Below are 17061 nucleotides of genomic sequence, written 5' to 3'. Positions count from 1 at the left end.
CTTTTTAGATGTTTTAGATGTTTAAAAATGAGATATAATAATATGAACACAAATTCTGTTTTCTTTGCTTCTCTGTCATGTGGTTTATCCCTAGGTGATATATTGTTTATATGCTGGTGTGTGTTATATACACCACATATTTTTGGAGTTATGCAGGAAAATAAAAAGACTTCCCTTTAATGTCATCGTTGCCATTCATAATTTTTGATTTTTCTGTGGATTTGAGAACTAACATGTCATATGAGAGACAATTACATATAGATACCCCGCTAGATTACTAGCCCCACCACCCAGCCCTGCAGAATATAAGCTCCAGGAGGGCAGGGACTTGTTCCATATTTATTATTCTCAGAGAACAGAATAGTGCCAGAACATAGTACAAACTAAACACATTTATTTTTTAAATGAAAGAGCAGTCACTGCTATTGTCATGCAGAATGAATGTAAATAGTAACTTTAGTAATCAAGATAATTTAAAAGGGAAGGCCTACATAATGCCCATAATGAAATGAAGTTTACACAGTGAAAATAAAGTTATATATACAAGAACAGTTATTGTCCAAGAGTAACTTCCACTTATACAATGACCAAGGTGTTTAGAAAATGAGCAAATCAAAACTTTAGGAGATACATGTCTGTTTCCTGTTGTATTTTTAAGCCTCTGCTTGGATTTTAAGAGCAATCCAAGGACAAATACTCCTATCCCTTAATCGTCTTTTTAAGATAAAGTTCCATCCAAAGATCTTTTTTTAATAATGAACAAAAATCATTTATAAATAAATAAATGTTAAATTGCACATCATATCATTCATAGGCATTACAAACTTTTTTTAAGTGAATTTTACTTGGTTCGCTTTACTTCTTTTTTCTTTTAAATTAATTAATTAATTTATCTATTTAATTTTGGCTGTGTTGGGTCTTCGTTTCTGTGCAAGGGCTTTCTCTAGTTGTGGCAAGCGGCGGCCACTCTTCATCGCAGTGCGCGGGCCTCTCACTGTCGTGGCCTCTCTTGTTGTGGAGCACAAGCTCCAGACGCACAGGCTCAGTAGTTGTGGCTCACAGGCCTAGTTGCTCCGTGGCATGTGGGATCTTCCCAGACCAGGGCTCGAACCCGTGTCCCCTGCATTGGCAGGCAGATTCTCAACCACTGCGCCACCAGGGAAGCCCACTTTTTCCTTTTTTTAATGAAAAACATGGACTTAAAGTTTGCTCCTGTTTTCCAGTTGGAAGGAAAAGGCTAAGTCCTTAAATGACATGTTTGCTTCACATGCACATTCTTAAAAGAACTATAGAGGAATACGTTTTAAAATGTATAATCAGGGGCTTCCCTGGTGGCGCAGTGGTTGAGAGTCCGCCTGCCGATTCAGGGGACGCGGGTTCGTGCCCCGGTCCGGGAAGATCCCACATGCTGTGGAGCGGCTGGGCCTGTGAGCCATGGCCGCTGAGACTGTGCGTCCGGAGCCTGTGCTCCACAACGGGAGAGGCCACAACAGTGAGAGGCCCGCATACCAAAAAAAAAAAAAAAAATGTATAATCAGCTTTATAAAATGTGTAATGTGTTGGGAGGTGACTAATCAATGTTATTTTCAGCAAGGGAAATACAGATAAAATTGAACTGCTTCCTAGTGCCTGTGTAAGAACTGAGAATTTATGAATTGACATGAAATTTCAGCAAAGGAATCTCTTCACAAAACCCTCTTCTCTTCTGGAAGCACTTTCTATCAGGTGCGAATAAATATACAGCTTCATTATCAAGTCATAAATATTCTATCAAGTAATTCTTAATAACACATGAATGCTCACAAAAGTTCTAATTTTCTTTGTCAACTTCCAACAAGAGACAGAAATAATAGCTTGTTATTATTATTTTCCCATAACAAAATTATTTGTTTCAACAGCAATGATACAGATGTAAGTGGATAATTTTAAGATGTAACTTGATGGAAAGTTATCTCATTTGATTTGATTGACCTCTTACCTAATATTATCCAGCTAACAACCTGATTAATAAGAGGCAGTCCTTGTTTCTTGAGTAGACTATTATGAGTGCCATACACAACACAAATGGAAAGCACCGTGCTTAGCATCTGAAAACAACAAACACAGAAGACGTAAATAAAAGAGAAGGTGGTGAGTGACTAATTTATATATTAGAAAGAATACTTAGAAAAGTGCTTGAACAACTGGAATCTGGCCAAAATGTTATTGAAATTGGACCAGCTCACCTTCTTGTGGCTAAGACCAACAGTCAGAATTCTTGTACTAAGCAAAAGCCCTCCTTCACAAGCATGAATGAGGTGTTTTACACTTTCAGGAGTATTTTGGCATACATTATCACACTGTTTTTACTTAGAAATATTTGTTATTAATCTTGAAGTTTTCTTAAATCCTGGAAGTGCAGAGAGTGAAATGTATATAGCTTGGCATATATGGCTGAGTGTCTTCCACCTCTGGCCCTCACTAACAGTCATATCTATTTATTCATTCAATACATATCTGTGGCCTGAGTTTTCACTGGTACTGGGAATACAAGGAGTACAATATTCTTTAGGGAATATAGACAAACTAGTGTAGAGTTGGTAAACTATTGCTTTTAGAAATATTATTTTATTGGAACGTGGTCACTCTCATTCACTCACATGTTGTCTACAGCTCTCTTTGCCCTACAATGGTAAGCTGAAAAGTGACAACAGACTCCGTATGCCCCACAAGCCTAAAATATGTACAATCTAGCATGTCAGAAAAATGTTTGCCGACCCCTGAATTAGCGGATTAATAGCCAGTTTAAGAAATGAACTAAATTATGGCTATGAACAAAGTAAACTCTCTTAAAGGTCAGATTAGCAACCTGATCACCAAATCCTAGAGATACATTTAATTTACTCATATTTTCAGTGAATGAAGGAGGAAGAATTGCTGTCAATAAATCTATGACACAATTCTAGGATCCTTTCAAATGTAAGACACATTCTCATTTTAGATACATTAAAATGTGAGAAGACAAATCTTAGAATCATAAAAATATATATATGGTACACAATAGAGGAATGAATGCAAATTAATAGGTTAAGGTAAGAAGGAATTACTTTATACTTAGGGGTATTTCTCACAAAGTCCATAAGAATTTTAACATGGTATTCTTTGCTCCTACAGAGTAAGGTTCAGAAACACTCACTTCGTCAAAGTATTCAGTATTACAGGTGAATTTTTTCAAAGCTACTATGGTGTAGTGTAAAATCAGTCGGTATACCATTTAAAATGAAAAGATACACTTCAGTAGGGCTTCCCTGGTGGCGCAGTGGTTGAGAGTCCACCTGCCGATGCAAGGGACACGGGTTTGTGCCCTGGTCCGGGAAGATCCCACATGCTGCGGAGTGGCTAGGCCCGTGAGCCATGGCCGCTGAGCCTGCGCGTCCGGAGCCTGTGCTCCGCAACGGGAGAGGCCACAACAGTGAGAGGCCCGCGTACCGCAAAAAAAAAAAAAAAAAAAAAAAAAAAAAAAAGATGCGCTTCAATAGCTTGATAGGATCTTTGACAAAAATACTTCTCTTTTTATATGTTCTCTGTTGTTCTCCGAGAACGAGTTAACATCTTTTAAGTGTTGTATATTTTAATTTTTGAGTGTTCTTGGAAATACTATTATCCCAGCTTTGTTCTGAGTAAATTTTTTGAGGAGACTTAAATAAGATTTTTTCTCAGTGTTCTAGATGTGGTTTATTGTTTATTGTTGAAAAGGAAAAAAAAAGTGGTTTCCACTCTTATCTACAAAAAAGCTATCATTTTACAGAATATGACATCATATAATCTCTTACAACCCTACTGGATATTATCTTTACGGATTAAAAACAAACAGACAAGTTCTATTACTGAAAATCACACATCTAGTACAAAGCATAACTGGGAATTGACTCAATTTTGAAATGTCAAGTTCAAAGTTCTTTTCACCACTCCAAAACCACCAACCAAGGTGATGTTTATTTTCTCCTAGTATGTCATCTGAAGTCTTAAACTGACTAATTTTCTTGTAAACATACTAAGCGGCTGCTTTCACTTCAAAGAGCTTACTTTTTTCCTGACCCAAACTAGGACACCACAGAATCTCAGACCAGAGGAAGTCTTTTTCAGTTCAACTCTTTGGACAATACTCCTTATATCTCCTTAATCTCTGCTATCTAGGCGTTTTGGGGGGGGGGGGCCTCTGTTGACCTTTTTGCTATTTCATACCTTTTAGAGAACATATTTCCATATAATATCTTAAACAGAAAACTCTTCTCAGCTGGTATTGAGGTTAAAAAAAACAGGATGGCATCTTAAGAACAATATAATTAAATACAACTGTAAGATACATTTTAGTGTATCATTTGTATAACATAGTGTTGAAAATCTGTAACTGACCTGTAATAGATGTAACACCAGCTCTTCACTTACAAGACTATCTTTTCTTTTTAAGACAGATGTTACAACAAACAGGGATAGCAGAAGAACCAGCAAGCCTGCACCCACTCTGTTTTAAAACACAATTCACAATTTCAAATTTTCTTAAGACATTTATAGAATATATATCACATGAAAATATTAGATATTTTACTCTAATATAGAACCTCTCAATCATTTGCTTAATCAAGATGAAGTAACAAAATGAATACACAGGTGTAAGAAGAATAAAAATCTTAGAATAAAGATCCTGTGGGGATGGTGTTATTTGTAACTTTTCACACAATTTTTTAAGTATCTTCATCTTATTTCCATAATTTGATTTTTTTAACATTTACGCATACCATAATTCTCAGCTTGACTTGGACAAATTTACAGAAAACAATATAAAAGATAGCTATACAAATATATCAGTATCTACACCACACATTTTCTGACTATGAGCACCTACTCATACACAAAGGAAAATCTACATTTATAATCCACAAATTGTTCCTCTCTATCACTGACGTTGGTGCTTTTCACAGCTGTTTCTGGCTAAGGGAAGGATGGAAGAGGGGCCACAAAAGTAGCATGTGGGTGAGGCATTGGTACAGTAATGAAACAACAAATTACACTTTTTCAAGAACACCAGATACAGTATGGTTCCTGAAATCGAAGGAGACTAACATCAAGGAAATACTGTACTATTACTATTGAGTTCTATTTCTCACCTCCTAAAAATCCAAGTAACACAGGACGACTGAAATTATATTGAGGATAGAATCTGGAACCCAGTAATATAATAGAACTATGTGAAAAGGAGTTGGTTTAAGAGAAATAAGAAGGAGCAAAAGGCAGGGTTATAGAGAACGTGAAGCAGGAACTCCCAGGAAAATGCTTGTTTTGCTTTTGTTTTGATTCTTCTAATATTCTCTTTAAGAATCATGAGGGAAAAGTTAATTAAATCTTATGAAAAACAACCGTGTATGATTAAGATTCTTTGTTTTTCTCCCCCATACCCTCTTAAAAAAATAATTTGGTATTTCAATTAATTGGCAAGTATGTTTTTACCTCAGAATATTATAGCTATGTTATATAAATTTTTGCTCTTTCTTTTAATTTATCCTTAAATATTTCACATATCTATCTTTGTAATTTTCTAAAGAAGAGAGATGAGGTGAGAGATCAAATGGAGAGTAGCAATTTCTCCATAAACCAGGAGGCAAAATGAAGAAGTTGCAAATATAGCTACTGGGAAACTTGAAGCACTGAGGAATTTAAATTAAGAGGGGAAACAACATAATTTTTAAAAATACAAATTAGATTTCTCATGGTTTAACAAGTTTACTTCCTGAATTAATCTTTACTGGAATAGGTAAAGTGAAAATTTTCTATGAAGACCATTTATATAATTTCTTTTCCTTTTAGCATAAGTCCTGTTCAAATATGTCAATAGTGCTTGAGCAGGACAGATGGGTAGAGGCCAAAGAAAGGAGGGAAAGCGGCTTTATAGAGACAAGAGAAGAGCTCACAGAGTAGTGGGAAGCAAAAAATAAAATGTTTGACTTCATCTTTGCACATGCTGTTTACAGTTTATGACAGCTGCAAAATGTTTTCACCTAGAACTAATAAAGTATGGCTTAGATAAAACAGTCTTAGAATTCAATACAATTTTTTGAGCTCTGCTAATAAATTGACTTCCTGGAATAATTTCTGATCTAGTCCATATTGTTATTCTCACAGAAATGAGATAAAATGTATATAATTTATAGGTACTTTAAAATGAACACATACTTTAAAAAAATATTGAGTTAATTTTCCTTCAAAAGATATACCCTCATCTATTAAAGATGGGGTTAGAACGCTAAAAAGTTGGTTACACAAAGTTCAAAAGAAAGTAACAAAGATGATTACATGATTAGAAAATAAGAAAGGAAATGTTAAATGAAATAGTGATCATTTAATTTGCCAAGCGCCTGCACACACACACACACACACACACACACACACACACAGCCATCAGATTACATGATAATAACTTTAAAGTTAAAAACAAATGTAACCAATTATTTTAAAGATTTGCTTGGGATATACTGAGGAGAAATAAATATAACAGCAGCATGGAGAATTCAGGTAAGGCATATAGAATTTTCTAACAGCTTAAGTGATTAAACATGAGAAAGCTGTCAAGGTACAGAGAGTTTCCTCCCATGGAGATCTTTACATTCAGAATAGAAGAGAATTTCATTTTTCTCAGACATTTAAAATGTGGACATGATCAAAGGAAAAGAGAGATTGCATCAATCATCAGTGGCTTTTAGACCTTTTAATTTTGGTAACAGAACATTTTTTCATGTGAAACCGTTTACTGATTTCCCAATATATAAAACATACAAAGGCTTCTAGACCTTTAAAAAATTCTTGGCATTTTAAGTTATCACTGGCACAATTTCATTTTTTACAAAGGTCCAGAAGCATCTTCAGGGAGTTTTAATGCCTCTCAGAGCCTGAGCCAAAATTATGACTAATGGTTTGATAGTATTTAGTATTTTAACTTCTAGTTTGTTCACATGATTTTAAACTCATGGCCAAGACTTGGTTCATATTTCATAGTGTTGATTGAGAAAAACAATTGCATTAAAAAGAAAATAAGTTAAAATATGGTGCATACACTAGAAAGATATTTGGCTTTCGTCCTACAACAGGCATAAGTGGGAACACTGCCAGGAGCAAACAGAAGAAAATCCAACTCAGCGAGGTGCTCTAAAATAAAGAAAAAAGTTATCTTTAGACATTATGGTACAAAAACTGTCTTCAGTGTTTCACAGACTACATGGCTGTGAAACTAAAAGGAAAATTCAAAGCTTTACATCTGTTTACTTTAAAAAGTAATATAGTTACTATTTGTGAAGGATCTGTTATACAGTAGGCACTATATTAGGTATGATATAGGCATTATCTCATTTAATTCTCACAATAACCTCAATAGGTAGGCTGTATTATTCACAGTATTTCAGATGAGGAAACTGAGCTCAGAGATGTCAAAGTGTAAGTAGCACCAGATCTATTACTAGTAAATGAAGCAGCCAGGATTTAGACTCAGGTCTGCTGTTTCAAAGCAAGCACTTCATTCAATTTATGTTCTACCATATATTGATGACATCTTTAAGAAAGCTGGCCTGCAATCATAATCAAATGATTGTGCCCAGGAGGGAAATAAGTAAAAATACTTCTGTAATTAGATTAAGACAAAAAATTGTCAATAGTCCCATTAACTGGAAAATTTTGTAGGTTCTCATAGAGTAGAAAGAAGATATTTCTATCTTCCTGCTACCTCCACCAAAAAGTATTAAAATGAAAACATGAGAGTATTCTTTGTAGAAGCACACTGTAATTACCTACCTAGTTAAAGGCAGAAAATCAGGAGTAATTATACTTTAAAATAATCTATCATGAATAAATACTTCTCCAGAGAAAAACTGAGGTGGCTCCAGACCAGGAGGGAGGTGACTCCTCTGACTTGAGTCCAGAGTGTGGCCTCTCATGCCACTGCACTGTTCTGGGCAGTTCCTCTGTGGCATTTAGATATTTGAGCCTAAAGGAATCTAGGAAGTGCTTCAGAGAAGGACAAATCAGCTCTGCTTCTTGAGTATTTCAATCACCACAAGACCAGTTCACTTTGAAATGAAAGTCTGCATGAATCACTGAAACCTTAAAGTCAACTTCAGTCCTCCTGTCAAAAGGGTCAGGATCTTTATGTAAGGTCACATTCTACCCTGTTCTTAAAAAAATGAATAATTCCCTGAGTTAAACGCATATCAAAACAAAGCCGCTATGAATCTGCCTAATTTCAAAGTGAGTACTTATACCTTTGCTCGAGTCCACAGTGGAGTGATAAATGGCCAACCTGCAAATGCAATGAGTCCAGCTGTAAGCATATAGCGGTAGAAAAAACTGAGAACCTAGTAATGCAACCCAAAGAAGAAAGGGAAAATGAGGTCATTTCAAAGGAGTTACATGTGCATGAAAGAGACCTGAAAATGTGGTAACGTGGTAAATTACTTACTAATACTTCAACTCCCAGGATAAAGAGTAACAGGTATCCAACAAAATGACTTGGAGGGAAGGTCAACAGTAATGTGACCAAGCCTTGAATAACTGGAAATCTGTTTAACAAGATTATTTATAAAAAGATTATTTATAACCTATATTGAATATAAAAAAATTAGTTCTCATATAGTTAAAAATAAAAATTTTGTGCATAGAAATCAGGGAATTTTCAATTCATAGATTTTTCAAAAACTAAGATAACCTCCAACATTTGTTTCAATGGCTTTACTTACCTAAATCTTTTTTTGATATCTAGTATTCTAGGAAAAATGTAACTTCTGAATTAAGTTGATAATGATCACATTAATTTGCTTGGCTTTATTATAAACATTAATGACAATAAATGAGTCTTATTGGATGTTTAAACATGGGCACATACAATTACAGATACAACATCAGAAATAAAATACAATAAACCCAAATGAATAAACATAAAGAATATTTTTAAAATTCACTGAAGTTAATTTTATATTGAAATCTCAACTGTCTTAATAAAATAAAGGTCGTTTTCCTAGTCTAGGTAGAGAAAATCTTAATTGCACTTTTTCACTGGGTGAAATAACATTTTCCAAACTCAATTTAAGATGTCACTAATTGTACACTAATTGTAATTAAATGTGAATTCATAACCATTAAAAATGTATTACATACTTGAGTCCTTTTTACATTTCATCACTGGAAAAATTTTTTTAGCATTGGTAGTGCATTATTAAGTAGGCAATTATAAAAAGTCAGTATCACTTGGTTTATAACCTTTTTCTGATTGAAAACAATGGTTACATAATGTCATCAAAACGATTAAGGTGCCATGTTAGGAAAGAAAAGCTAACACCAATCTAAAGGAGAATGTTTCTTTTGTTCCCAACAGTGATGATTTTGTAAAATCATTTAGATTATTTCTAGAAGAAAAGTGAATTTTTATGTTTTATTTTCTTTATAATCTATCAAAAAGATAAAGATAGAACACAACATATTTTCAAAATCACTCTGTCCTTAAAATTTTAATGTATATGTGTTCTTCATAAATAGAAAATTTAATAATTCAGGAGGGAATTTTGGATAACACCTTTCATTCTAAAAATTTTTAAGCCAGAGCAAATGACATTAGGAATAAATCCAATTTAAATATGTACATCCAGCAACCCTATTCCTTTCAAATGGAGAAGTAACAGTCTGTTCTTTTGTCAGTGTCTTTTTGCCTTGTTTTTAAAAATGTTAACATTTAAAATATTTTAATATTAATTTTTATTTTTCATATTAAGAAGAGGTGGTCAAAGCTGGAGGTAACAAAAATTAGAAAAGAAAACACATTGTGTCATTGCAACATGCTCGCCAGCCCTGACAACACCCTTATTCTGGGCTGTCATTCCCTGGTCTGCTTTCGGCATCTGGTTTGCTCAAAGGATGCCCAAGACTAAGTTTAAATTTAGATTACTGGTGCAAATATAGAAATCAACACGATCTGTAAAATGACCCTCGCTGCCTGTGAACATGAACCAGCCCAACATTTTAGTGATTTTCTTTTAAAGTGTTTATAACTTCCATGAGAGCTCTACCTCTGATGTTTCCTACAATGATAAGAATCCATTTCAAGTCCACCTTGTGAGCAAGCACTTAAAGGTAGAACCACAGCATACAAGAATAATCTCCCCTAACCCCTGTAGGTATACATTACTAGATTGGATTTAATTGCGAACTTTCATTCATCTAGGTTTACATGATAGCTGGGAAAGGAGGGGCAAAAATGTATGGAACAAAAGCATGCAAATTGCTTTGTGAAACATGAAGATACACTGGAAACTGGGATGATGAGACAAATTCAAAACGTAAGTCACTCCTGACATAGTACAATCCATATTAATTACTTAATTTTTACTCCAGATTTTTCTTATAAAAGATAACACAAAGAAGGGAATGAGGCCAGTGCTACCTCAGGGCAATCAAGATGAAGTCAAAAGGGAAAAGTAAAAAGGATGTTTAGGGAATTCCCTGGAGGTACAGTGGTTAGGACTCTGCACTTTCACTGCCGAGGGCCCGGGTTCAATCCTGGGTTGGAGAACTAAGATTCTGCAGGCCTCAAGGTGCGGCTAAGCAAAAAAAAAAAGCCTGTTTATATGCAACGTTTATGCTGTTATGAATGAAATGAAAGGGCTTGGAGATTTGAGGGTATTATAATTATCTTTCATGACTTATGCTACAGAAATCTAATGCATTTAAATACAGATTTAACTGTCAGTGAAGTGAAAAACAAGACTACAAGATGTGTTACTTACTCTCTCAGAACCGCATACCATACTGGCAGTGGCAATAAGCAATATATGTAGTAAGTCCAGGGACAGGCTTGAATCAGCAGGAAAAGTGCTAGTAAAACGCCAACAGCTATAAAACTGCATGACAGGAGATGGCTTGGTTTCTGAAAGTTAAACAAAACATTGAAAACACTCCAAATCCATGCTACTTGATAGGTTTTTAAAAGAGATTTTATAAAGTGAAGAAAATACATTACTTTCTTTCAGTGATTCTACTACTAGATGATTAATCTAAGAGCTGCATTAAAAAAAATCTGTCATTGGAGAAGCACATTATAGAAGAAAAAGCTGGATAGCCTGGAATTGTTGCAATTAGGTAATTCTCAATTTAAAATGACTATGCTCCTAAAGTTTGTTTGCAAGTAACTTCTTCAGAACTCTGAACATATTTCTCCTTAGTAACAATTTTATAAATGTTGATTAAGTTCACTGACAAGCCCACAAAAGCCCATTTAATCTACAATAAACTGTGGGACCTAATCTTCATTTGGAACAATGATTCTATCTATTCAAACTTCAAATTGACATGCTGCCCACGCTTCTCTCTCCATCACCCAACCACAGTAGGTTCATTCAGTCATATCTTCTCTCCCAAACACCTGCCGAACAAGAAAGGAGCTCCTCCATGTAAATCACCAGTGACGGCCTCCACAGGCCGTGGGTGCTCTGGGCCAGGAGTAATGATGTGAGGGTCAGGGACAGAAATGCCAATGATTGGAACAAGAACACACTTATGGAAAGCTGTGATGCTAAGAGCACACTGGAGAAAAAAAAAGGACTGGAGGGGTCACATGGTACTCTCTTGCCTCCGTGCCTTGTTTTCTCTCTCTCTGTTTCCCCCTTGTTTTGCTACCCAAACTAAATAAGGTGAGAATTAAGAATTACCTTCTGGAGTAGGGGAGGTTAGGGAGGAAAAGCAAGAGTTTTTTTCCCCCTTATAATTCCTCCCTCTGGCCTAAAATGTCACCAGAAAGGAAGTAAAGAAGCAAGAATAAACTAGGGCAGAGTTGTAAAAAGGAAGGTGAGACACAGCATTGTGATTAAGAGTTTGGCGCTACACAGATCAGAATTCAAATCCTGGCTCTGTCACTTGCTCACTGTATGACCATAAGCAAAGTACAAAACAGATTCTGAGACTTAATTTTACCCCATCTATAAAATGCAAAGAATAATTCCATATCTATTTATCAAGGCTAGTAATGCTTAAATGAGAATATGAAAAGAGCTTAACAAAATGCCCAGAATATTACTACTGCTTAATAAATAATGGCTACCATTATCACTTTTATTTTTCTTCGCTCCTCCTCTATCTCTCTGCATTAGTCCCAAAAGTCACTACAGAAACCTCTCAGTGACTAGCACTGGAAATGGAGGTCCCATAGCAAGGGGGTGGAAGAAGAAGGAGCAAGTCTCAACCAGATATGGACAGGTAGAGTCTCTAAAGCTCAATGTGCCTGAGGCAGGTATTCACTTTAGGAATTGGGACTGGTTTCACATCACTCTGAGGATAGTAAAATAATAAGAAAATAAGTTTAAAGAGTACCTAAAAAAGACACTCAAGGGATTTTCTAGAGTCAGTACAATACCATGTAATTATCCAATCCTTTGACACGTAAAGTAATCGACATTACTAATAAACATCTACTTGTAGGAAACCAAATCAAAAAGAATTCAGTTCAGCTGAAGTAAAAATTGAAAGGATTTTAAATAACAGGAATGGGGAACATTTTCCACCTCATCATCATTAACTCCCTGCCTCCCCAGACCCTCCAAAAAATACCTGATGATAATGAACCATGCTGTGTGCATTGTCATGACTCCTCCATCCAACTAGCAATGATTAAGTCGCACAGTCTACGCCATGCTCTGTACTAGGTGCTGGCCTATGAGGAGTTTAAACCATACAGGTGGAGACTGAATCCTGGGACTTGGTTTAAGGGGTTAACATTTTGTGATTTCCCTAAGTAGTGAGAGAATAAGGGAAGCATGTGGCAAAATAAGGATATTCAGTTCTAAAGCAAAAGACATCAGAACTAGCAAAAGCAAAGGAGAAGAGTAGATAGAAGTTAAATGCAGAGTTCAATTAGGAGGAGCTATGGCAAATTACCTTTAAAGAGAATGTTCACTGCAGAGTTGTCTGTAAGAGTTATAAACCTGTAAAATCTGGGGGACACTATCATGGAGAAGTGACAGAAACTTTGGAGTCAGACCTAAATTTAATTCCAGCACTGCTGTTCTATTTGCTGTCAATTTGACTAAACCGTTTAGCTTGTCTCAAGCTCTGTTTCCTCATCTGGCCGTGGAGGGTAGAATTTGCTGCGAGCTCACCTCTCACTCCCCCTGGGCCCTCTATAGTCTAGCCGTATCAGTGACTTGCAGCCCTTCCAAGAAGCCATGCTGCCTCACTCCTCATCTGGCACATGCTGCTCTCCCTGCACCTTTTTCCTTTTTTCTATTGTGCTATCCGACTCACCGTTTAAGATTTGACTTTGGCAACAACTACCTCAGTGAAGGCTCCCTACACCCCAACTGCAAGCATCATGTTCTAATGAGTGCAGAGCTGCAATCATCTCACCCCCAATTGCTCTCCAAGCCTCCCTTTGGTTAATGCTCTAGACTTCTGGCAACTTATTCTTCCTCCAGATGCTGTCACTTCACTAGATTATAAACTCTCACTGACGAAGAATCAGAATGTTTTTGCAAACAGAACTAAAGGGTTCAAAATACTTTTAATAACCTCAACTGTAAAGGTCAGTTTTATGTGTCAACTTGGCTAGGCTACAGATCCTAGTTAGTTATTCAATCACACATTAATCTAGGTGTTGGCTGTGCAAATACCGTGTCGATGTGATTAAAGTCCATAATCAGTTGACTTTAAGGGAGATTATCCTGAACAATCACGGTGAGCCTGATTCACAAAAGGCTCTAAGAGCAGAACAGAGGGTTCCCCGAAGAAGAAACTGTACCTGTGGAGTGAAGCTTCCGCTCCTGCCTGCAAGTTCCAGTCTGCCCTTCCTGATGGCCTGACCTCTGAACTTAGGACCTGCCTAACTAGCCCCACAGTCACATGAGTCAATTTCTTACACTAAATTTCTTAATACAGAGATCTTACTGGTCTATTTCTCTGGTTTAACTCTAAGTGATAGACCAGCTCTTCACTAAATAAAGTCTAAACGCTATAGTCTAGCATTTGAGGCCTTTGATTACTTCCACCTAATCTATATTATCAGTATTATCTCTTATTAGGCCCTTGAACAAACCTCCCAAACTCCCCCCAAACTGAACTATTTATTTTGAAGGCAGCATGGTATAGAAAGAGCATGAATTTAAGTATTAGAGTTCAAGGACACCAGTGTGTCCTGGAGGAAAACATTTATCTCTCTGAGCCTAAATTCCCCCATCCATATTATGAGAATCATACCATTAAATTTAGGGTAGTATTAAGCTTAACTGAATAACACATGTACAACACCCAGGACAGTCCTGGAATAGTGCAGTTTAATAAATATTACTTATTATCCCAGAATAAAAATACATCTTCCCAACTCTGCCTCTATTTATATTATTCAATTTGCTTTAATTCTTATCCTCTCCCTATATTCTGACAGTTAAATTTCCACCAAGACTTATTTTTTCCTGTTATCATCACCCTAGCTAAAGTGAGATTTTCTTTATTTAAGATATGATAGTCATTGTATCACATTCACTTAACATTTTATATTAAAGTTGTCAAACATTTGTTGTCTTATGTAATATAGCATAGTATATGACCTATACCTGATAAGGTGGCTATGTGTATACATCTTTTACCTACTTTATTTAATTACAAGCTCCTTGAGAAGCTTGTAATTTTGTATCTGAATTTTGTATTTCTTGGTGTATCCTATGAAGCATCTCGCATTGTGCTGTATACGCAAATATTCTCTGCATTATCAGATTAACGAATAAAGAACTATCAGCTGTGAAATCTGCTGACACAACAATCTAAAGATATCATATCCCTTCTCAATAACCCAAAACGTCAAGACAAATACCAAAAGGCAGCGTTTGGCATTAGACTACTCTGGACTCAAATCTCAGTTCCTCCACATCCTAGCTGAATGGCCTTTTGCAAATTACTTAAATAGCTTCAGTTTCCTGTTTTATATAGAAAAATTATAATGCCTACTTCCAGCACTGTTACGTTTAAAGTGGCAAAATAAATTTCAAATACCCAGCTGAATGCCTAGTTATATCCTCCACTAAAACACGTTTGTTTTTGTCTCTTTTCCTACCACGTAAGAAATGATTTCTACTCTAGCCAATTTCACATACATTCAAATAATGAAAATTAGTTGGGGTAAATTATTTAAGATGCATTATAGCATTATACAAAAATGGAATAAATACTACTGCTCTTCCTTCCATTACAGAAAAATAAAGTATAAAATTGAAAAAAGTTATCACTGGAAATGTCTGCAGACTATTATTATTAATAATACACCATTCAGGTATATTACTTTTTAGATGATTTGGACATGGTAATAATCATTAGAGAATGAAGTAAAGGAGATGGAAGAGGCATATTATCCCTGGTAAATGACAGTAATATATTTTAAAAGAGTAAAATGTTTTAATATAGTTAAACCATTTATGTACTGTTATATTTTCTCAGTTGTATAAAGTATTAAAGAGCGGGGTTTTTTTGGCATTGAAAGTACGGGATTTTTTTGGCATTGAAAGTACAGTAAACTGGGGACTAATTCTTAAAATGAGGATATATAGAAAGTTCTGGAAATCTGTATTTAAGAATTTTAGAAAGATGAAAAAGGTAAGAAAAATGTATATTCCAGAAAGGAATATGTTCCTTTTAAAAGGAACATTTTGAATAAGTGATTTTATTTCTTTCCAGCTCCTAAACTTAATATCAGATAAAGTTAAATATATTGCTTTGAAACTGTTTTCTGATCACCTGTACTGTAGAAAGATACAGAATACTTATAACATGCTAAATAATTATAAAAATAAACAGAAAAACAACACAATTAATGCCATAGGCAAATGTAAATTACACAGCTATCTTTATAGCCTCTTAAGTTACAGGACCATTATTACTGATACACCCTTTTCCCAACTAAAGAAACAGAGATTACTGAGAAAAAAAGACCCAATACAACAAAAGCAAATGAGTTAGCTTAGTACAGCATGTACATTATATGAACTCACTGCAGTTAATTTGATATAATTTCTTTCCTTAGTCTTATGATTTTACACCATCATCTGAATCTTCATTATACTTTCTGAACATACCTTGACTTCTTTACTAACACCTCTGGTAAGGTTGCAGTGAGACTTGATGATCAGCAAAGAAGCATAAGATGTCCATCCCACAAAGCCAAGAACGACATTGAAAGCCAAAAAGAATCTGTCATAAGTGTGATAATAGGACAATCCTTTCAATGCAAGATTAATCAGCTCCTTGCAAAGGGAAACCTATGGAGAAAGAAAAATGTAACTCGCCACATGCAAAGACAAAGAAAATCTAAGTTTCAAAGGAAGAAAAATTATTAAAGTAACCGTAGATGATTGATCAAAAACAGATTTTGATTGTTCAAGGATCTTCTTGCAAAGTATAACAAAAATTCCTGAATAAAATAAATTTCTAAATCTTGATAAGAAAGGACATTTAAAATGCAAACTATCTATGAGATGTACAATGATTTTAAATGATTCTGAATGATTCATTTTGTGAAATTATCTTCAAATGACACATGAAAGAAATGGTTCTCTAATATAGGTCCCTGAAAGGAGATGCCCACATTTACATGTTTTGACTTTCTCATATCAGATTACCCAAATCAGTTATAAAACATTATTAAAATAGCTTAATATTTTAGTGGAGAAGAATAGCTTGCCACTGTAAAACTATAACAAAAATAAGCATTAGAAATGCCATCATACTACTCAGGCAATGTTAGAAACCAAAAATAGAATTCTTTCTTACTTTAAAATTATATGACCATTTAAAACAGAGAAAATTAATCAAAAACATAGTAGGGCAGGAGTTGGGAAAAGTCAGAGCTTCAGTATGAACCATTAGATTTCCAATAGTGTGAAGCCAATTCTAAATGTACAGATATGTCATGTTCTAAAATATTATGCATAAATAAGTTGGACGACAGAAGCCTGGAATATACTTTCTCATTATAGAGAACAGCAATTGTTCATTTCCAATGTTAACCTAAAA

At 35.1% G+C, this 17061-nt stretch overlaps 1 protein-coding gene across 9 annotated transcripts in view; it reads right to left on the bottom strand.

Annotated features, from left to right (window-relative positions):
- The window catches only part of PIGN (phosphatidylinositol glycan anchor biosynthesis class N), a 110763-nt gene that overhangs the window by 45864 nt on the left and 47838 nt on the right, over positions 1–17061 (bottom strand). For 7 of the 9 annotated variants that reach the window (XM_060121069.1, XM_060121068.1, XM_060121066.1 and 4 more), the window contains 7 exons: positions 16125–16307; positions 10800–10939; positions 8483–8582; positions 8286–8378; positions 7088–7179; positions 4396–4504; positions 1979–2087 (listed from right to left, as the gene is read on the bottom strand). In XM_060121069.1, the coding sequence (XP_059977052.1) occupies positions 1979–2087; positions 4396–4504; positions 7088–7179; positions 8286–8378; positions 8483–8582; positions 10800–10939; positions 16125–16307 (826 nt within the window). The remainder of the gene's footprint in view (positions 1–1978; positions 2088–4395; positions 4505–7087; positions 7180–8285; positions 8379–8482; positions 8583–10799; positions 10940–16124; positions 16308–17061) is intronic. The other 2 variants (XM_060121070.1, XM_060121073.1) reach the window with 2 other exon arrangements.

This window comes from Lagenorhynchus albirostris, chromosome 14, assembly GCF_949774975.1.
Source record: "Lagenorhynchus albirostris chromosome 14, mLagAlb1.1, whole genome shotgun sequence".
Lineage (NCBI taxonomy): Eukaryota > Metazoa > Chordata > Mammalia > Artiodactyla > Delphinidae > Lagenorhynchus > Lagenorhynchus albirostris.
Note: the sequence above shows the minus strand (reverse complement) of the source record. Positions and strands in the feature narration are given on the sequence as shown.